This window comes from Prionailurus viverrinus, chromosome B2 (genome assembly GCF_022837055.1).
Source record: "Prionailurus viverrinus isolate Anna chromosome B2, UM_Priviv_1.0, whole genome shotgun sequence".
Taxonomy (NCBI): Eukaryota; Metazoa; Chordata; class Mammalia; order Carnivora; family Felidae; genus Prionailurus; species Prionailurus viverrinus.
This window is the reverse complement of record NC_062565.1, coordinates 98,094,251-98,116,265: the sequence shown is the minus strand read 5'-3', so window position 1 is coordinate 98,116,265 and position 22,015 is coordinate 98,094,251. Positions and strand designations below refer to the sequence as shown.

General features: G+C 38.0%; 1 protein-coding gene across 3 annotated transcripts in view; it reads right to left on the bottom strand.

Annotated features, from left to right (window-relative positions):
- Positions 1-22,015, bottom strand: part of AFG1L (AFG1 like ATPase) — a 221,512-nt gene that overhangs the window by 39,113 nt on the left and 160,384 nt on the right. For all 3 annotated transcript variants that reach the window (XR_007152444.1, XR_007152445.1, XM_047860287.1), the window contains 2 exons: positions 9,799-9,869; positions 9,442-9,542 (listed from right to left, as the gene is read on the bottom strand). Coding sequence is in view for 1 of the 3 variants with exons in the window: in XM_047860287.1 (XP_047716243.1) it covers positions 9,442-9,542; positions 9,799-9,869 (172 nt within the window). In the remaining 2 variants the exon portion in view is untranslated. The remainder of the gene's footprint in view (positions 1-9,441; positions 9,543-9,798; positions 9,870-22,015) is intronic.

The following is a 22,015-nucleotide window of genomic DNA, read 5'->3' as shown; positions in this document are numbered from 1 at the left end:
TAATAATAATAATAATAATAATAATAATTTTAAAAAGCTAGTGACTTTAATTTTTTTTTTTTTTTTTTAAATATTTGGTAGGGGTTGTCGTCTCAAAAGAAAGGCAGACTGCCACGTGCAGCGCCTCATTTGGATGTGTCTGGAGTCTTGGAAGCTTGACTACCCTACGTTCTCCTACAAATGGACCTTGAGAGCTTGTTTGGAGGTTCTAGCAGGGGAGCGCAGCTACTCGTATACCCTTGACCGAAGAACGGTCCTCCTCTATCGGGGAAGGTCGTCCTCTTCGACCGAGCGCGCAGCTTCGGGAGGGACGCACATGGAGCGGTGAGGGAGGAAGGGGACACCCGCCTAGCCAGCCAGATCAGCCGAATCAACCCTGGCGATCAATGGGGTGACAGATGTCGCAGCCAGATCGCCCTCACATCCAATTTTTAAAATTTTATTTCATACTTTTTAATCCTTGAGCAGGTAAATGACACATTCCTCTCAAAGACCAAAGCAAATATTGAATTAAATTAGCTTGTCATACTTTCTTACAAAAGTGATCTTAAAGGGAACATGAGGAGTTGTGTCTAATACTAAATCTGATCCTCAAAATAATTGTACTCTTAAGACAGATAACATATTGAAGGTATACAACACATTCATCCTTCCCTTGAGACACTCTGGGAATCCCTAGGTGCTTTCTCCCCATTATAGGGACCATGCACATTTCCACAGCAAATGAAAGCAAGCTTTCTCTCTCAGAGAAGCTTCAGGCAGCTGAGCCTAAGTAGTCAATGGCTTACAGACTTTAACATTTTTGGCTATATGCTACATCACCTAAAGAGCTACGCTTGCCCTAGTTTGGGAACAGAAGGCGAGCAGGACTGTTCAGCCTCGCAATGAGCCCTGTAACAGAAAACTTGTCATATGGAGAGAGTAGGAAGGCATTCTCTCAACCCAGTTTTTCTTCATTCCTTCTGATTCTTCTTTACCCATCATGGAAATGGCCACGTTCAAGTAGCTATAGTTTTTAAATTTCTAATCCAGCCCTCCTTTATGGGCATTTCTCTACAGGTCTTTTTTCTTTTTCCCTTTAAAACAGCAAAATACAACAATCATAACTTGTAACCCAACAGATAGTTATTTCCTTGGAAGATACAAATCACCACCATCTACAATTAGTAAAAACTGATCCTTCAGTTCAACCTCCAAACTTGCTTTATCTTGAAAAATGCAAATAATGCTTATAAAATGTCATTTTAGCTTAGTTAACAAAATATGGATTAGAACAGCACCTATAAACTATATTCCTAGAATAAAAAGTGAACAAATTACTATTCATTTTCAGCATAACTTTCTTGATAAAGTTCTAGGATGCTAAAATAGTACATCCTGCACTTCACAATTTGGTTGTTCAGCTACACAGAAAATATTTTTACAAAAATATTTAAAAATTTCATCAGTTTTTTAAAAAGCCTCTTTTCTTTCTTTTTTTTTTAGTTTATTTACTTATTTTGAGAGAAAGAGAGCATGCACAAATGGGGGAGGAACAGAGAGAGAATCCAAAACAGACTCGGGACTCAAACTCACAAACCATGAGATCATGATCTGAGCCAAAGTCCAAGCATCAGACGCTTAACCAATTGAGCCACCAGGCACCCCTCAAAATCCTCTTTTACTTCATAAATATTTAATTATTTTCTTTTAAAGCTCTTATGGTGTCATTATCCTTCTTTTTTTTTTTTTTTTCCTTATCAAGTTGACCAATCTTCATTTGCATGGACAGGCTTGCTTTTTATCTACATTGTTAGGGTGTTTACTACCTCAGACCAGCAGTGACTTAGTGGCAAAAGACTTAGACGTGATGGGTGGGGCATGGTTCTAGTATAAGCTGTGAGAGATGTTTGAGGAAAGGCTACATTTCTTTAAGTTTTTAAAAATATTTATTTATTTTTGAGAGAGAGAGAGAGAAAGAGAGTGTGAGTGGGAGAGGAGCAGAGAGAGGGAGACACAGAATGTGAAGAAGGCTTCAGGCTCCGAGCTGTCAGCACAGAGCCTGACATGGGGTTCAAACTCACAAACCGTGAGATCATGACCTGAGCCAAAGTCAGACACTTAACTGACTGAGCCACCCTGGCACCCCAGGATGGGCTACATTTTTAAGTGGTCAGTTCATTTGTGACTATTTTCTTGTTATGATAATTTTGCATTTCTTTGCAACCATATAACTATGGCAATTCAGATACTGAATACTTGCATAAAGAGGACTCTCGAAATCATTCAGTTTCAGATGTAACCTAAAATTCTTAATTAAGTATAATCTTCTGAGTCAGGCTAAATAGTTCAGTAAACAAAAACCATTCAGTAAATATAAAAACACATCCAACCCCAAGTAAAAAAGCAGGCATGTGTTATATCTGGGACAGTCCCAGCTTTCGATGGCCTGGTTTTCTGGGAGGCTCTTAAAGCTTGAGACTTACCCAATTACCACACCTGATACCACCATGAAAGAAAACCTTTGGCAAGGAATGAAGGGGTTGATAGTCAGTAATGATTATTTTTGAGCCATTGCCCCTTCGAAGAAAAAATAATATTATAGACTTATACATTAGGTAGCAGTTTGTCTATTAGTGCCATCATAGATAAAAAAAGGTTTTGACTATAAGCCGTAAGTAAAACTAAAGAGGCCCAGATCATTCCCCCCTTCCCACACCTCTCTCCCCTTCCCTGCTCCAAGCACATTTCCTCACATCTGCAATCCTGCAGGTTAACATCTAGCTTCTTGGTATCGTCAGGATTCTTTCTTTGCAAATCTACAATTCAATATGGTCATGTTCAGAAAAGCAAACCCAATTAGGAGAGCCTATAGCACTTGGATAATAATAAGGCAAACATTGCCATGTGTCATTCTAAATACTTTATATGTATTAACTCATTTAATATTTATAATAGGTAGGCACTATTATTGTCCCCATTTTATAGGTAGAAAAACTGAGGCACCAATGTGTTAAATTACTTTCCCAAGATCATATAGTTAGCAAGTGGCTTGAACTCCTTGGTAGTTTGGGAATCAGACTCTGTGCTCTTAATCACCACACTCTCTCCAAAAATGTTCCGGACAGGTTACATCAAATCTTCAATTCTGGTTCTACCATGAAGTACAGTCAGATACTTTGTGAGTTCCCACATCTGAGCTAACCTTTGAGCCTTTTATGGAGCATGAAGCTGGCTGTAGAACAGACATCCTCCAGTGTGAGAGCTCCCTCCCTGATGAGAACCTTAGTACAGAATTGTCCAACTCATGTGGCTTGGCATATCCACACGATCTGGTAGCTGTGCTACTGACCCTTGGGTACTCCTGAAAGCCATAAAGGATCTACACCTCCAGGCTAGGGACCTCAAGGCTTAGGCAGCCTCATTTCTTTACTCTTTAATAAGAATCTTACCATTTCTCTCTCCCTGTCATGATATGAAGAAGGTTGGGAAGCCCTGTTTCAGGGAACTATAGAAGGATAAAGGAGAATATATTTGGGTGGTCTTTGTTCCCGGTCACTCCCCCCACATCCGAGCTACAGTAAAGGAAAGTGAGCAGATTCATCTCTATGGACATGACATGAGCTTTCAGGTTTCCTTTCCTTCCCTTGATACAGTTACTTGGCTCAAATGAAGAGCAAAGCAGAAGTCAGAAATACTGTTACTTAAGTCAGTGGCTCTCACAGTGCAGTTCTAAGATCTCTAGGGGTCCCTGAGACCCTTTCAGAGGTCCTTTGAAGCCAAAACTTGCAGTAATAATACTAGGACATTATTTACTTTTTTCACTGTGCTGACATTTTCAGTAATGGTGCAAAAGCAATGGTGGGTAAAACTTCTGGCACTTAAGCATGAATCAAAGCAGTGGCACCAAATCATATTGTGTTCTTCACTGCCCATGTACTCACAGTAAAAAAAAAACAAAAAAAATCCAGTTCCACTTCAGATGTCCTTGAAGAAGCAGTAAAAAGGATTTTTCAAATCTGAACCCTTGAGAACACATCTTTTTAGTATTCTTTGTGGTGAAGGAAGTACACATAAAGCACTTCCACTATACACCAAACATATCTTGAGGAAAAGCACTTGTGCAGTTGTTTGAGTTGCTAGCGAACTAGCCACTTTTATCATGGAACATAATTTTTATTTGAAAGAATGAGTTACAGGCAAACTATGGTTATTCACACTGAAACATTATTACAATGTTTCACAGACATTTTCTTGAAAATGAACAAGTAAGACAGTCACTTCAAGGAAAACAACTAAAAGTAATTTGTTGTCAGTGATCAAATTGAGCAAAAAACTGAAAATTGGAATTTTGGAAAGCTTGTTGTTTCCACCATGAACTTGATAGCTTCCCAATTCTCAAATATGTTTATTTTTCTGATGAGACTGATGGTTATATTAATGAATATAATGCTTTGATATTGTATAATTAAATGTGCCAACATGTGAAAGATCTATATAACTCAATCAATATTTTCCAGTAACCAGTGCATTCATTCTCTTACAAAGTCATGCATGACAAAAGATCCATTTAAAGTTCAAGAAGGATAATAGAATACCAAAAATACACTGATACTGCTTCATATACTACATTGTAGCTAACATTTTAAAATCTTCTTGTCAAGTTTTTTTTAAAAAAATTTAAATAGGCTTTTTTTAGAATAGTTTTAGGCTTACAGAAAAATTGAAAAGATAGTACAGAGAGTTTTCATGTACTCTCAAACTCAGTTTTCCCTATAATTAGTAGTAGTAGTAGTAGTAGCATTATATTTATTTTAGAGAGAGAGAATGTAAGCAGGGAAGAGGGGCAGAGGTAGAGAAAAAGAATCTTAAGTAGCCTCCACACTTAGCATGGAGCTGGTTGTGGAGATTGATCCCACGACCCTGGGATCATGACTTGTGCTGAAATCAAGAGCTGGATGCTCAACCAACTGAGCCACCCAGGCTCCCCCAGTTTCCCCTATTATTAATATCTTACATTAGTATGGCACATTTGTTACAATTAATGAACCAATGGGGCTCTTGGGATTCTCTCTTCCTCGCTCTCTACTCCTCCCCTGCTCATATTCTCTCTCTCCCTCTCTCTCCCTCTCTCTCTCTCTCAAAATAAATAAATTAAAAAAAAAAATAAAGTTCATATTTTATTCAGATTTCCTTACTTTTTACCTAAGGTCCTTTTTCTGTCCCAGGATCCCACCTAAGATACCATATTAGCTTTTAGTCATCATGGCTTTTAGGCTCCCCTCTGCTGTGACAGTTTCTCATACTTTCCTTATTTTTGATGATCTTGACAATTTTGGGGAGCACTGGCAAGTTATTCTGTAGAATGTCCCTCCACTGGAATTTGTTTGATGTTTTTCTCATGATTAGGCTGGAATTATGGTAATGGGAGAACAACCACAGAGGTCATGTGCTATTTTCATCATAGCATATCAAGGGTATAAACTATCAACATGAATTATTGCTGTTGATGTTAACCTTGATCACATTTGTCTGAGGTGGTGTTTGTCAGGTTTCTCCCCTATAAAGTTACCCTTTCCCCCCAACCCTTTTCATACTGTGCTCTGTGGAAGGAAGTTCTTGTTGAATTTTCATGTAGCATCAAAAAAGAGTATCCATGGGGCAGCTGGGTGGCTCAGTTGGTTAAGCATCCAACTTTTGATTTTGCCTCAGGTCATGATCTCACGGTTTGTGGGCTCTGCACTGACCGTGCAGAGTATGCTTGAGATTCTCTCTCTTCCTCTCTCTCTCTGCCCCTCCCCCATGCTCTCTCACATAAAAATAAAAATAAACTTATAAAAAAAAGGGTATCCACAATTATCTGATATGGCTATTAAAATATTTTTCCCGGGGTGCCTGGGTGGCTCAGTTGGTTAAGCGTCCAACTTCGGCTCAGGCCATGATCTCACGGTTTGTGAGTTCGAGCCCTGTGTCGGGCTCTGTGCTGACAGCTCAGAGCCTGGAGCCTGCTTTGGATTCTGTGTCTCCCGCTCTCTCTGCCCCTCCCCTGCTCTCTCGAAAATAAATAAATGTTAAAAAAAAAAAAAAAAAAGTTAGGTGCGCCTGGGTGGCTCAGTCGGTTGAGCATCTGACTTCGGCTCAGGTCATGATCTTGCTCGGTCTGTGGGTTTGAGCTCCAGGTTGGGCTCTGTGCTGACAGCTCAGAGCCTGGAGCCTGCTTCTGATTCTGTGTCTCCTCCTCTCTCTGCCCCTCCCATGCTCATGCTCTGTCTCTCTCTGTCTCTCAATAATAAATAAACATTAAAAAAATTTTTTAAATGTTTTTCCCATTTCCAACTACATATCTCTGTAAGACCAAATTTTCTTACATACTTAAACCAAAATATCACAAAAGATTGAATGTAGAAGTAGATATGCAGTTGTCCTTATCTTCTATTAAGCCAGACATTAAAGAGCTTTGCAAAAAAATATGTCATTCTTCTTACTAAATTATTCTCACTTTATAAAATGTTATTTTTCATACAAATGTTACTTATGCTAATTTGATGGGTTGAATATAATGGTTTTTATCATTGTTATTTTAAATAAGTTATAAATATTGTAAACTTTTCTGTTTTAATTTCTAATACATAGAGCAAATATTGAGAGATAACCCATATAAACAAAAGCTCTTTGGGTCTCTCAATAATTTTTAAGAGTGTAAACCGTTCCTGAAACCAAATAGTTTGAGAAACACTTGCTTTAGGGTTAAACTTTTGTGGACCAAAAATGAAAGAACCCTGTTCAAAGAAAGTGAGCCAAAACTGAATTCTAAAGGCTTAATGAGTAAACTGACTATACCTAAATTTTCCTTATTGAAAAATGTAATTTTTACACCTGCAGAAAATTGTTTCCTCAACTGATAACTGTGCTCACAAGTAACTATTTGCAAGAGTAGTTAGTTATTTGTGTCTTAAAAATAATGACAGGTAGCCAGGTGTGTTTGTAAAGTCTAAGCAGAAAAATATATCAGTTGATGCATATGCATGGGTGTACACATGTTCACTGTCAACTTCTTAGGAGTTTCCTTTTTTGGTTTTTAGCGTTCAAGGAATGGAGATCCATCAGATACATGTTTTGGCCTTCATCTGTCTATTAATCTTGATTATGGCGCATTAGTTCATATATGGTTAGACTTATAACTGTACCTAACAGTACCTCTTGGGGAGTTGTTAAAAAACATTTCGCTTCTCTATTTTATGCTTTATTTCATTTCATGTATTCCAAACGAAACCACTGGTTGGGAACTACTTCTGGTTTGTGTCCTGTGGTTGGTATACTCTGACTAAATACTAAAGGATGAATAGCTTTTATCTCTACTATTTGGCCAAGAGTCAAGGCTGATGGTGTCTGGATGCCAACAGCGGTGATTAGCATCAGGGAATAAGGGCATTAATCACCAGAGCCGAGACAGCCCAGGAATCTCCCTGGCCCTTTACCTTCCCAGCAGCAAAATCATTCTTGCAGCATTGCTGATTTATGTGTGCCGTTTCTCAAATATGCTGACTTCTGGCAACACCATGTCCAAATAAGGCAGGAGCCAGCCTGGCTAAAGCACGGGGGACAGGTAGGGCAGAAGTGAGATTACAAAGCGCTTAGTAGAGAGTGGGTCAGATTCTTGTAGGAAGGGTGCAAATCCAATGTCAAAAATTATCCCTAACTCTTTTTGTCCTCTCTCTGCTTCCTCACATTCTTCATCAACCCTTAAGTTAAAGAGTCATAGTCCTGGTGTCGAAAGGCATCTTGAAAATCATCTTCTGGTCCTTCAGCTGCCTTGCAATGCCAATTTACGGGATGCAGTTGAATGTGTGATAAGGAATTTAGGACATAAGCAGTTACATGTAAAATTTCAACACACATGCATACACCTAGTTTGTTTCCCATGGGCCCTCAGAATTCTAAGAAAAGGGTGGGATAAAATCTCGTGACTGACTCATACCATAACTTGATTTAAAAAGGTAAGATGTATACTAGTAACTTTCTACCTGAATTTATTTAATTGTTCTGAAATTTTGTAAATAAAGGAAAAAGAATTCTCTGCAACACCTTCTTCCCCACCACCTCCACAGAGTAACTGTGAAGATCTGAGTCCCTGAATAGTGGGTTTTTCCTGGTACTAAGTGTCTCCTGAAATAATGATCACATAAAAAAATATAGGTAAATACTCAGTATCTGCTCCAGGAGACCATCTGCCCCCAAAATGGAACAGGTCTGTCCTTCTTCTCTCCTCCCTAGGTGTCCTTCTATGGAAGAAAGATGAGCCTCATCTTTTGAATACCTAAGATTTTTCTCAAGTTTATTTCTCTGGCAAAGTAAGTAAAACTTAAATGAAAGCACTCATAGAATTTTGTCTAGAGATAAAATTCAACCTTGATGAAATGATCCCGTAGAAGTGTGAAGGATCCACATTACCCAGAACGACTTTCACTACCAGGGGTGACCTCATCACCCTGTCAGAGGATGTGACTAGCTCTTAAACCTTACTGAAGTGCTTTATTTCTGTAATAACAATTGCAGATTAGATTCATCTCTGACTTAAAAATTATAAAATTACACTGGCTAAAAGTAATTAAGTCATTAGCTTGTAAGAAAAGTACTCATAAAATGGTGGGCAACTATAAATAAAGATTTTCTTCTTCCCACTCGCTGAAAAATTCTTTCTTGAGTTGCCTAAAACTTAAGATAAGTCGGAGACTATTTACATGACAACTGAGGAATTATGCTTAAAGTTATGTATAATTTGGATTCTTCTCAAGATTTATAGTCAATAAATACATTGAATATCCATTGAGTAGTGACAATTCTAGAGCTTCTAAAAGACAGAATTCATATCTATAATGAAGTTACAATCCAGGTCTTTCTCACTGATATGAATGTGTGTGTATATATATACATTTTTTTCTCTGTTGAGTATATTATTATATAATATAGATGGCACAGTTATAGAAATTCACTTTCTTTGACCCTCACCCAAATAGGTCAGTCATGGCAATAACAGGTGGGCAATGGGACTGAGGGACAGAAATTCTTCTGTCCTACTTCCTTGGATCATGGTGGTATTACTTCATCTTCCTTGTTCCACATACTAATCTCACTTCAATTTAGAAAAAAAAAAACATAATTCTCTTACGTTTGACTTTTACAGAACATTCCTAAAAGTGATTTTTGTTTTGCTTCCAGCAACAGTTGATAGTTCTCTCTGTATTTCTAATTTTGCTTTAGCATCCCTCTAAGTACAAATTTTGAGCCAATATCTATAAAAGGGACATGGCATATACAGATGAGTATTTCCCTTAATGAGACTTTTAAATCAGTTCCGACTCTGTGAATGGTATTTTAAAATCTGAAACAGGCAGAGAGGAAAATATGAAGTATTTTAACATGTGAAAAGGCCAATGAGTCCGGACGTGTCTGGATACTTACTCTCTCACACAGCTCTTCAAATGTGCAGTCGGCAACAGTTCCACAGGCTTTATTCAGCCGCAGCTCTCTGCCTTGCACTTTTAGAATCCTTGGTCTAGTTACTATGGGAACATGAACAAAGACTCAATCTTGTCTGGATAATTACTATAAAATTCATCTCTTACAGATAGGAAATGCATAGCTTGATGAATAATAGCACATGATTCAACACATAAATTAGACAAAATGCTGATACAATGACTGCCACTTGAGCGTGGCATCAACCCATATACAGCAATGGAACTTATTAATTGGTCAGTGGAGATTGGGCATTGTGTTCTAAATGTATTCTCTTTCAAGAGAAATTAACTTACGTACAATCATTTTGTTTCTGAGCCAGCTCATCAAACAACTTATCCATGACAGCCTCCACATCAGCTTCACTTGTGCTACAGTGAAAAGAATAATAGAATATGAAATTAATAACACTTGAAGCCAACATCAAACAGCTGCCTGAGCCTGCTTAGCTTTTTGCCCATAAAGAAAGAGAACAGGATGTTATGCTCTAAATACAAACATTAGATTTAGAATACACTTAAAAGCAGAGAATATTAACTCTCAGGTAGATGATTCTGCCTTATTTGCATACACTGAAAGACTTCTGTGCTTCTGGCTGTTTCCAGTAATGAGACGATACAGGCAGAGTAAATCCATTAATACTATGTGTACACAATGAGAAGAAAGGCTTCTGGCTCTCTCTTGCATGCAAAACAAGAGCAAATAGACAAGGCAGTCAAGCATCCAGCAAAGTATCCTTTGAAATCTCTACTGAGAGGGTACATGTGAAATTAAATATTGAAGCTGCTTAAAAAAAAAAAAAAATCAAGTCAAGCCACTGGCTGAGAGGATCAAACATCCAGAATTAAATGACCAGCTTCGAAATACCAACTTGATCTGCACATCAATAACTTTATCAGACTTCGAGTATAAGGACAATTATAGACCACACAGTTTCTCTCAAAAGTGTCCTTGTCAGAAATTCAAGAAAACTCTCTCCTTCTGAGATGCCTACCACTTGCCTGCTACTGGAAGTTAGTCTCATCAAAGAATCCTTTGTATTCTAATTACAAATCACCATATGGTTTAGGGAACTCACAAATACAAATGTGATAACACTATGGCCTTTTTTCCTGTCACTTTTTTTTTTTAAGAGAGATTTATAAATTAACTGTCAATAAAATAACCGGCAGAAAAAAATGCTGTTAAAAAAAAACTTCAAGTGCAAATATAAGTTTACGTCAACTCTACATACAACCTTATACAGGATAACTTGCCGATATGCTTAATTTTGACATACAAATCACTCTCACCTAGGTGTGGAAGCTATTAAACTCAATTCTGGACATCATCTCAATAAAGTCTTACTGAAAACTAAAATGACAAATTATTTTTTCTTTAGATTAAGTTTAAACAAAACTAAACTCATTCCTTCCCTGAGATAATTATCAGGTAGCAGGCATTTAACACACCAGCACCTAATTCTTCAACTGTTCTCCAGCAAATGCTTTTAAAACGCCATTTGCATTTTGTTATGTTATTATTCAGTTATTATGAAGGATATGGAATTGTCACATCCCATGTAATAACCATTCCACCTGAAAGGATCTTAAAAACATCATCTGCAACGGTTAACTTTGCAGGGGAAATGCTATTTGACTTAAGTAAGGCCTTGTATGACATCTGAGTAGGGTAGTATTAAAATAATAAAATGGCACTACAGAAAGTGATTATAGAGACAAAAAAACAACTTTAAAGGTAGAAAGAAATCACACAAGCCAATGTAAATGTCAACGCCCACACCAAGCACATGTATGTTTAGATGGGTTTGCCAACATTATTCTTGAGAATTCATTTAGAATTGTCTCCACGTTGTAATGGGCGTAAACACAACAACTGTTGGAGAAGCCAAAGCACTTTTTAAGGGATATAGAGAAGGAGCAAAGCCAGACACCAAGGATATCTGCTGGCTTGTAGAAAGTTAACTTCTCCTTAGGATAGGCATGTTACCCAACAGAAGGGGAGAGATGAATTTTGAAAAATAACCAAGGCAGAACATGATTACATTTCTAAAAGCATATTTGGTCAATAAATAATTGCTTGCAAATTTCATCAGTGGTGATTTCTGTTTTACTCTGCGCTCTAATATACTGTAACATTAAAATGAGGCTCACAAGACTTTAGTCAGGCCACATCTTCTACATCATCTATGAAATTACTATACATGATTTCACTATAAGTGAAATGGCACACTGCATGTGAAATGTGAAATGTATGTAATGTGAAATGATACAATTATTTTTATTATAGCAGTATCTTACAAAAATTCTATTATCATAAAAAGTTACTCAGAAATTATAACATGCAAAATAAAATTTTTTACTGCTGTAGTGGCCTAAAAATAAATGTTCACAAAAGTAGTTCGTGTAATGCACAATTGAATAGACGGTTTTCCATCTAAGCCAATTTGTACTTGACCTCAGGGAGTGAGTTCTATTGACTGGCTGAAGGACAGGAACCTCAGCTTCATATTGTCTTAAAAACAGGAGGGGCTGGTATGTCTTTTTGGTTCTATTAGATGTATCCATATGGACACAAAATAAATGAGGATGATATGAAAGAAATCCTTACCAGAAATAAACTTATTCATAATTCCTTAACAGGTAATTTATAAGAAAACCTTAGTCTTCACCCTCAACCAGACCAGATTTCCCTACTTAAAAGGATGCATCAATCAGAGCTAACTTTTTTTTCACGTTTTTATTTATTTTTGAGAGAGAGAGAGAGAGAGAGAAAGTAGAGGAGGGGCAGAGAGGGCAGGGGGACAGAAGATCCGAAGCAGGCTCTGTGCTGACAGCAGAGAGCCCAATGCCAGGCTAGAAATCACAAACCATGAGATCATGACCTAAGCTGAAGTCAGACGCTTAACTGACTGAGCCACCTGTCAATAAAATAACCGGCAGAAAAAAATAAATGCTGTTAAAAAAAAAAACTTCAAATGCAAATATAAGTTTACGTCAACTCTACATACAACCTTATACAGGATAACTTGCCGATGTGCTTAATTTTGACATACAAGTCACTCTTACCTAGGTGTGGAACCCAGAACTAACCTTTTTTTAAAGAATGAGAATTAGAGAGGTACCTGGGTGGTTCAGTCAGTTAAGTGTCCAACTCTTGGTTTCCGCTCAGGTCATGATCTGACGGTTGGTGGAATCGAGCCCCATGTTGGGCTCTGCATTGACAGCATGGAGCCTGCTTGAGATTCTCTTTCTCCCTCTCTCTCTGCCCCTGCCCTTGCTTGTGCTCTCTCTCTCTCTCTCTCTCTCTCTCTCTCTCTCTTTCTCTCAAAATAAATAAACATTAAAAACAAAAGATGAGAATTAGAAAAGTAAAAAGAGAAATTAAAACCTACCTATCCATATTAATTTAAAAGATTCAGAGTTTTACTAATTATACAAGTTCATATCTGGTTTAAACATCTTTGAATATGCTTTGTAATTCTAGTAAAAAAATTTAGATGATTCTGAACTATTTCAATGTGCCACACAGGGAAGAACAAAAGCTGTATTTATTGAGCAACTATTATGTAACAGCTAATTTACCTATACTACCCCCACCCTGCCATGCATGTAGTATGTGTTATTATCCCATTTTTACAGAGCAGAAAACTGACACTCAGAGAATTAAGTCACTTATCTAAGATCTTAAAACACAAAACTTTATAACAAAGTATTAGAAATAAAATAACAAAGTATTAGAAAACACAGTGGCAATATTTGTGGCCTATTATTATCAATGTATTAATAATTAATATAATACTCCAACAGAAAACCTGATAAAGGACCTGAACAGACAAATTGCATTAAAAAATAGCTCAATGGGGTACCTGGGTGGCTTAGTCAGTTGAGCATCCTACTCTTGATTTCAGCTCAGCTCATGATCTCATGGTTTGTGGATTCGAGCCCCGTGTTGGGCTCTGTGGTCAGGCTCTGTGCTGACAGTGTGGAGCCTGCTTGGTATCCTCTCTCTCTGGCTCCCTGCCCCTCCCCCACTCATGCTCACTCACAAGTGCTTGGATACACACCTTCTCTCTCAAAATAAATAAACTTAAAAAAAAATAGCTCTGTGGGCAAGAAGCCTATGTAAAATCATTCATTCTTATTAGTGATAACAAATGCAAAGTAAAATCATGAGACCTTACTCTTTTATCTAAATTGGCAGAGATAAGAAAAATACTAGAGCAAGCCTAGGTAAGGGGAAAACGGACCCTCTTCATTTACTGCTGGGAGGAGTATAAAATTGGTACAAGAGTTCAGGGCAACCAGATAATACGTAATAAAAACATTAAAAACATGCAAACCATATCACACGGCTATTTCACTCATGAGAATTTCACCTATGGAAATAATAATGGTTAACAACTATAAGGTTGTCCATTGCGACACCGCTAACATCAAAACAGTGAAAACAAAGAAACTAATGTCCCACAATGAGGAATACACTCACACAATGAAATATTACGCAGTGTTTGAATACAACTTTTTCCTCTTGTCCTGAAACTGCAATTAAGGTCCAAAGATGATGGCTAGAAGTGCTTAGTGCCCCCAAGTGTCTAAAGAGAACCACCAATGTGCCACCAATGACTGGATCCAGACTCCTGCCCCCAGGGTTAAATAATGAAGAGAATCAGCCCTACTCCAAATGCTACCGTCTCTTCACCACACCACAGCATCTTTATAAGGAAGGGAAACGGGATCAGGAGTCATTGGTTTTTGTGTCTAGTATTTGTGATAAGACCCTTTTTCCTCCCTTCTTTCCCTTAGGACTTTTTCTCCTGGTTGGCTTCTAGTTTCATAGCATTGCAGTCAGAAAAGATGCATGGTATAGCTTCAATCTTTTTGAATTTTTTGAGGCTGGTTTTGTGGCCTAACGGGATCTATTCTAGAGAATGTTCCACATGCACTTGAAAGAATGTGTGTTCTGCTGTTTTAAGATGGAATGTTCCGAATATATCTGTTAAATTCATCTGGTCCAGTGTGACATTCAAAGCCACTGTTTCCTTGTTGATTTTGTTTAGATGATTATCCATTGCTGTAAGTGCCTTCTCCTTAGGAAAGAAGAGGATGATTTACCTTCTCTCAAAGACAAGTGATGGGGGGGAAGGTTCTCTACAACAATCAGTTGGAAAGATTAGGGTAGCCTGAAAGAAGAAAAATCTGGCATTGTTTGTTTGTTTGTTTGTTTGGATGAGTAGGACCTTGGTAGATTGAGAAATCAGAAGGTGGGAGATGGAGTGCTAAGCTAATAGGAAGCAAGCCAATTCTCACTAAAAACTCTCCAAAGGTTCAGCACTACTAGATATACTTGAAGATATCAATCAGGCTGGAAACAGGGGCACTGTTGGAAAATAAGACAAAGACAGTTCTTTAGACTCCCTGCCTTTACCTGGATAGCAAGATTCCTCTACCTCCTCCATTCCAGCTGAAACTGGTAAGTTTAGCATCTGGGTCAGTTTTAACAACAAAGAAAGGGGGAGAGACACCATACTGAAATCCTACATATTAAATAGCAAAACCAACAGTTCCTCCCTCTACAGCATCCAGAACCCTACCAGCCAAATTTCCACCCTAGGAAATAGAAAGATTGGAGGAAACGCTCTGGAGGAAAATGAATAGTCAAAAGAAAGACTTGTAAGATAGTGACATCAGGAATTCTTCCATGGAAAAACCTGACTTGCCACCTTGTCTACCACCGTCCAGTGAGGCATACCAATCAATAACACCCTATCCATAATCAGCTTTTTAATGCTTCAATCTTAAGTGTGAATGGACAACCAAGTATTTCTAGGCATTTAAGGAAAACCTCTAAGATAGAAGATAAAGACCAAAATAAAGAAATAGAGGGGCGCCTGGGTGGCGCAGTCGGTTAAGCGTCCGACATCAGCCAGGTCACGATCTCGCGGTCCGTGAGTTCGAGCCCCGCGTCAGGCTCTGGGCTGATGGCTCGGAGCCTGGAGCCTGTTTCCGATTCTGTGTCTCCCTCTCTCTCTGCCCCTCCCCCGTTCATGCTCTGTCTCTCTCTGTCCCAAAAATAAATAAAAAACGTTGAAAAAAAAATTTTTTTTAAAAAGAAATAGAAAAAAGGATATTGGAGGAAACAAAGAAAAATGCACTCTAATACACCTAGAGAGAAGAAGATATTATATCCATAGAATAAAGAAGGATGCTGTAAACGGAAAGAACAATTAGCGCATATAAAAGAGCTCTAAATAGGACTGTTAAATAAAAAGTTCAGGAAAAGAATTAGAAGAAAAAGGTTGAAGTAATCTTCCAGAAAACTGAACAAAAGGAGTACAAAAAAACAGGAGACAGAGGAGAAAATAAAAGAATTAGAAAATAAATCCAGAAGGTCCAATATCTAACCAGGAGAAGCTCCAAAACTTATGGAGAAAAAAAAGAAGCAGCACTGAAAAAATAAAAATAAAATCTCCTAGAACTGAAGAACATGCTTGTCTAAGTTGAAAGAGTCCAGGGGCACCTGGGTTGCTCAGTTGGTTGAACATCCGACTTTGGCTCAGGTCATGATCTCACTGTTCGTGAGTTTGAGTCCCTAACCCTTCACTGCTGTCAGCTCAGAGCCTGCTTTGGATCCTCTGCCCCCTCTCTCTCTCTCAAAAATAAACATTAAAAAAAAAAAAAAAAAAAGTCCTGTGAACACCGAGCACAAAGAATGGGGGAAAAGGCTCCATTCCAAGGCATACTACCATGAAACTTCAGAAACCAGGAATACAAAAAGAATATTCCAAAAACTTCAAAGGAAAAAACAGTTTAAATATAAAAGGTCAAGAAACTGATTTGTATCAATTCCCATCAAACTTTGCAACTATAATAAGGGAAGCACAAAGATAATAGTATGCCCTCTAAAATTTTCTAAAGGGAAATTATTGCCAAACTATCTATGCCCAGTCGAATATTAATCAAGCAAAATAAAGATATTTTTGGACAGGTGATTTCTCAAAAAATCCATTTCCCACGCAGCCTTCTTTGTAAGATAGTAGAGGGTGTGCTCTCAGAAAAGCGAGAAGAGTTCTTGGTCCAGTAGAACCAAATAAGCACTTCCCCCAGTGACCCTCCTGCCCATGGCAGCTATAAACTCTAGACAAAAGAGAAAATAGGTAATCTGAAAGCACTGGACAGTGAACAGAAGCAGGCAGATTCTGGAAAGAACTGACACTTGGGAAAAGGGAAAAACATGGGGTGAATTACCCATTTTACAACTTTCAGACTGAAGGCAGTAAAGTTAGGACTGCTCAGGGCAACTAAAACTCCAAAGAAAACCTGCAGTCCTTCTGGCATGGAGAACCAGAGGAGAGTTGAGGATAACCACACAGGTGGAAAATCAGGGGGCATCCCCGCAAAAAAGTGTTTCCGATTCCTGAAATCATAAGTTATTCTGTATTCATCACAATATTTTATGCATTTTCAAATAATGTGTGTCCATAATAATAAACAGTGAATCATTTTTCTGTACAGGGTTTTACTAAAAGCTTCAGCAGTTTCCTATAAAAAATGGCATAAAAATAAATTCATGACTTATCATGATTACAATATACTATGACATTTTTAGATATTTATACAGATTTATGTACATTTATATATTATATATAGTATGCTGTATATTTCACCAACATAAAAATGATCTCTACTGGATATGCACTTTTGATAGTAGAAAATATTAAAAGGAAACAACACAGGGGCACCTGCGTGGCTCAGTCGGTTGAGCATTCGACTTCAGCTCAGATCATGATCTCAGGGCTGGTGAGTTTGAGCCCCGCGTTGGGCTCTGTGCTGACAGCTCAGAGCCGGGAACGTGCTTCGGATTCTGTCTCCCTCTCTCTTTCTCTCTCTCTCTCTCTCTGCCTCTTTCTGCTCATGCTCTGTCTCTTTCCCTCTCAAAAATAAATAAACATTTAAAAATTTTTTAAAAAAGGAAACAACACAAAATAAATACAAAATAAAATTATTTTAAAAGTATCTCTAATATTTAATAGGTAAAAGATTTTTTTTAATTGAAGGTTTTTAAAACACATAGCATTAATCAGCCTCTCTGATAGATCTGCTCTTTGCTGGTTGACAAATATTCCAGATATAGGAAAATGCCATTTTGCACTGATATTGATCAAATCATTATGAGCGTATCCTAAATTATTTTCAAGTTGGGTGTTAGGGTACCTATTGCTTTACATAAACTCATTTCCTTTATTTTTTATTTTATTTTTTTTTTGTAAAGATTTGATCTTTATTTTTATTATTTTTTTAATTTTTTTTTCCAACGTTTATTTATTTTTGGGACAGAGAGAGACAGAGCATGAACGGGGGAGGGGCAGAGAGAGAGGGAGACACAGAATCGGAAACAGGCTCCAGGCTCTGAGCCATCAGCCCAGAGCCCGATGCGGGGCTCGAACTCACGGACCGCGAGATCGTGACCTGGCTGAAGTCGGACGCTTAACCAACTGCGCCACCCAGGGGCCCTCATTTCCTTTATTAACATGTGTCTAGCTTCATTCATTCAATTTATCTACTTAAAAGCCCTATCCCCAAACACAGTCCCACTGGGGGTTAGGATTCACCCATGGATTTGGGGAGGACACAATCCAGTCCTGAACAATGCGCATTTGTGTAGCTTACAGTTCAGGACAACCATGAATAGCGCTATGTGAACATGCTAGCATGCGCCTTTTGGTAAACTTACGTGTACATGTCTGTTGGTTGTATAACTAGAATTGCTGCTCATAGGACATACCAATGTTCAGCTTGGTAAATATTGCCAGACACTTTTCCAAAATGGTTATGGCAGTTTACTCTCTTATGGGCACATACAGAAAGTTCTACTTGTTCTTCATCCTTGCCTACACTTGTTTTTTTTTTCCCCATCTCTTCCATTGTAGTTGATTTTAGTGGACATGAATGATTTTAATGTAAGTTGCCTCAAATTATTTTTGGAAGTGGGTGGGGTTTAAAATACAATTAATCCAGTAGTTAATCCAGAAGCATTTGCTTAGTAAAATGTCATGATATACATAAAATTTAAAAACCATTCTTAAGGGATGCCTGGGTGGCTCAGTTGATTGAGAGTCTGACTCTTGATTTCGGCTCACGTCATGATCCCAGGGTCACGGGATGGAGCCCTGTGTCAGGCTCCATGCTGAAGGTGGAGCCTGCTTAAGATTCTGTCTGTCTGTCTGTCTCTCTCTCTCTCTCCCTCCCTCCCTTCCTCTCTCCCTATCCCCCATTCACACTCTTTCTCTCTGAAATTAAAAAACAACAATTATTTTTAAAAACACTAAGATCTCTTGACTTTTTTAACTAGGAAATTTCAAGAACATAACATTATTATAAAATTTCCCACCAGAGAAAATGACTTTAACCTCAAAATAGGAAAAGAAAGGTACTTATAATGGAGAAAAACTGGAGTAATGGGAATGAGTCTATGACTCCATCTTACCTAACAATCTATCCTCAAAAATACAACCATGCCTGTGAAGCTCCAAAGAAGGAACAGGATCAGACAGTTTTCAAAAACTTAAGTGCTTGGGACACAAGACCTAATGTTGGCAATAGGTATATTCAGAAAACAAATGTACAAAAACTACTCAAGGATCTACGTTATACATAACTACAAACAGTGATTAAAATCAGACCTAAGTTACAAACGTAATTAAAAGATATTCTACCCTAACCAGTCAAATTTGAAGAAGGTATAATACCTGGTAGTCAACAGCAGTTGCATGGAAAAGCTGCAGCCTAAAGATAGCACTAAATTAAATGATTTTTTTCAGCATAAAAGGGAAGCTAAATTCAGAGTTTTCTTTCAGGGCTACAAGAGTATCATGTCACATAGCAAGGAAGAAAACTTTCTCTTCAGCTTCGTGTAGTTCAATTTTAACCACAAAGTGCCATGTCTTAAAGAGTGATGAGTTGGGGCACCTGGATGGCTTAGTAGGTTAAGCATCCGACTCTTGATTTCGGCTCAGGTCATGATTTCACAGTTCATGAGTTCAAGTTCTGCATCAGGTTCCGTGCTGACAGTGTGAAGCCTGCTTGAGACTCATTCTCTCTCTCCCCCCCCCTCTCTCTCTCTCTCTCCCTCTCTTTCTCTCTCTCTCCCTCTCTGCCACTCCTCTGCTCATGTTGTCTCTCTATGTCAAAATAAATAAAAACTTAATAAATAAATAAACAAACAAATAAATAAAAGAGTGACTTGAGTAGCATGAAAATGATCAGGAGAAAATGCAGAAATTAAGCTCAGGTGCTATGAATTGTATCCCTCCGGTAAAACAGACACATAAGCTCCTACAACTGAGTAGGGATAAAGAATTTAAGTGACTTCCTTCAATTCTAGGTAATTGCCCCACCAGTGGGATGCTACTGTATGCCAGCGTTTGGGGCAAATAGGATGCAAAACAGAAAATCTGCCCACAGATGATCAAAAGTCAGAGAATTAAAGTCATTTCTGAAGAAAAAGCAAAGTCATTCTTTTCAGATGATTTGGGGGGGGGGGGGGGGGTGGAGTGTACACAGGGCCCAGGCAGAGCCCAGACTATTTTTCCTTTGTTCTATAACACCCTGGTAAAATCCACCCATTTCATTGCTTCTGTCACTTTTTGTTAAGCGTGGAAACTGCAGTGGAGGGGCAGGTTTCTACTTTGTGCTAAGTAGTACTGCTGTGTCTTTAAGTCAGAAAAGCCCTGGAATCGACCACTGTTTCGTTGCCAGAAAATCTGGCATGAACTCCTACAGGAAACCTGTGAGTACAGTACCCTGGATTAAAAGCCTGATTGCTTTGGAAGTATGAGAACCATGATTTATTTTTCCATATTAAATTAGTAAACAGAAAGGAAAGTAATCAGTCATTCCAATTTTAAGAAAATTTCTATAGCGGAAATCAGGCATTCAACAAAAAACTTGGAGAAATAGAACATGTCAAAAAAGACCTTATTATTGCTGGATCATTTGAAATTCTCAACTAAAATTCCAAAAGAAGTGGAGGTTTCTAGAAGAGGGTCACACATGAATTTAAATGGAAATTAATTTCTTCAAGAACCTCCCACTTCATTAGGATTGACTCAGAGGAACAGAATGCTACCCACACTTTGCCCCTTTATCCCCTTTTTAAAATCAACAGCTTGTTAGGGTATCAACAAGTAGAATAGGGTTGGCTTTCCTTGGTCCCTCTCTCTCCATGTTCTCTATTCCAGAGAGCCAAAGTTGATTCAACGAGGGAGAAATTTCCCCTTCCTCTTAGAGTTCTTGTGCCAAACTTCCCTGGCAGTGAGCCTTCTCACTCTACTGATTCCTTGTGTATTCATGCTGTACAGCTCTTTGTGCTCTTACCAAACATAATCTGGGGCTGGAGGCAGGTCTAAGATTAAGTTGGTTTATATTTGCCTTAATATAAAACAGACTTGGTTGCATTTCAAATCCTGTAGGTTTGTTTTACATAACGGAATCAGTTGTTAGAATGGATTTTGTCCTAGTATTTATCTTCTCAATCACTCAAAGGCTTAATTGACTGTTCAGAGATCCATTTCAATCTCTAAATTTCCCACCATTCTCAATCACCTGGAGAGTAACTTACCTGGTTCCATTAATCTTGACCTGTGTCTAATGCAGAAAGTGGGACCTAGCACCTTTCGCTCTCAAATTCCAGACCTTGACCCCCTCTTCTCAGCCCCAAACTCCATATAAAATTTCTACTAAATCTAAATATTGCATTTCCCCACAAATAAGTCAGTGGTGTAACATGCAGACCTGCAACTCGGTAGATACAATAATATTTCCTTTTCATAAAATTTAAGAAAAGCTAGAATGACTGAAGATTACAAAAATAAATAAATAAAAACGAGGAAGAAGCTAGGGAGCAAAAAGCTCTGACTCCTCTTCAGGAGAAGAAAACGGTCCTATCCATCTGGGAAAGGGAGGACAAGGGAGTTTTAACAGTTAAAAAAGTACACAGCAAGGAACTAAAGACCAAGGACTTTTGCCAGATCAGCTTTCCTAATGTTGAAGACTGACCTTTATACACATGTAATCTATTTGAAGATGAAAGAAAAAAGAATATAAGAATTCTATGGAAATCTAAGAACTTTATTCTGTACTTTTACAGGTATAAGCATACATATAATTTACTCGTGTACACATTGTGTACACAGCTTATTTACACTTTACTAGATGAATACAGCCATATAGTTGAATACTTTGTCAGTGTGTTTAGCTGGAAATGGTGGGCCAGCTCTATTCTGGTCCTGTCTGGCCTGCGGAAAATAAACACTGTGATATGCTATTGTCAAATTACCATTCAATAAAAGAATGGAAGATAACAGTTATGCTGAGCTGACTGATGGAATCTGATACCGAAGTCTATACAAGATGAGCTTCTTTTGCTGTTATACCACTTTTTAGGAGGTATTTCAAATATTTCCAAATCTTTGAAATTAATTCAGTACTCCCTAAGTTAATAAAAGATTAATAAATCT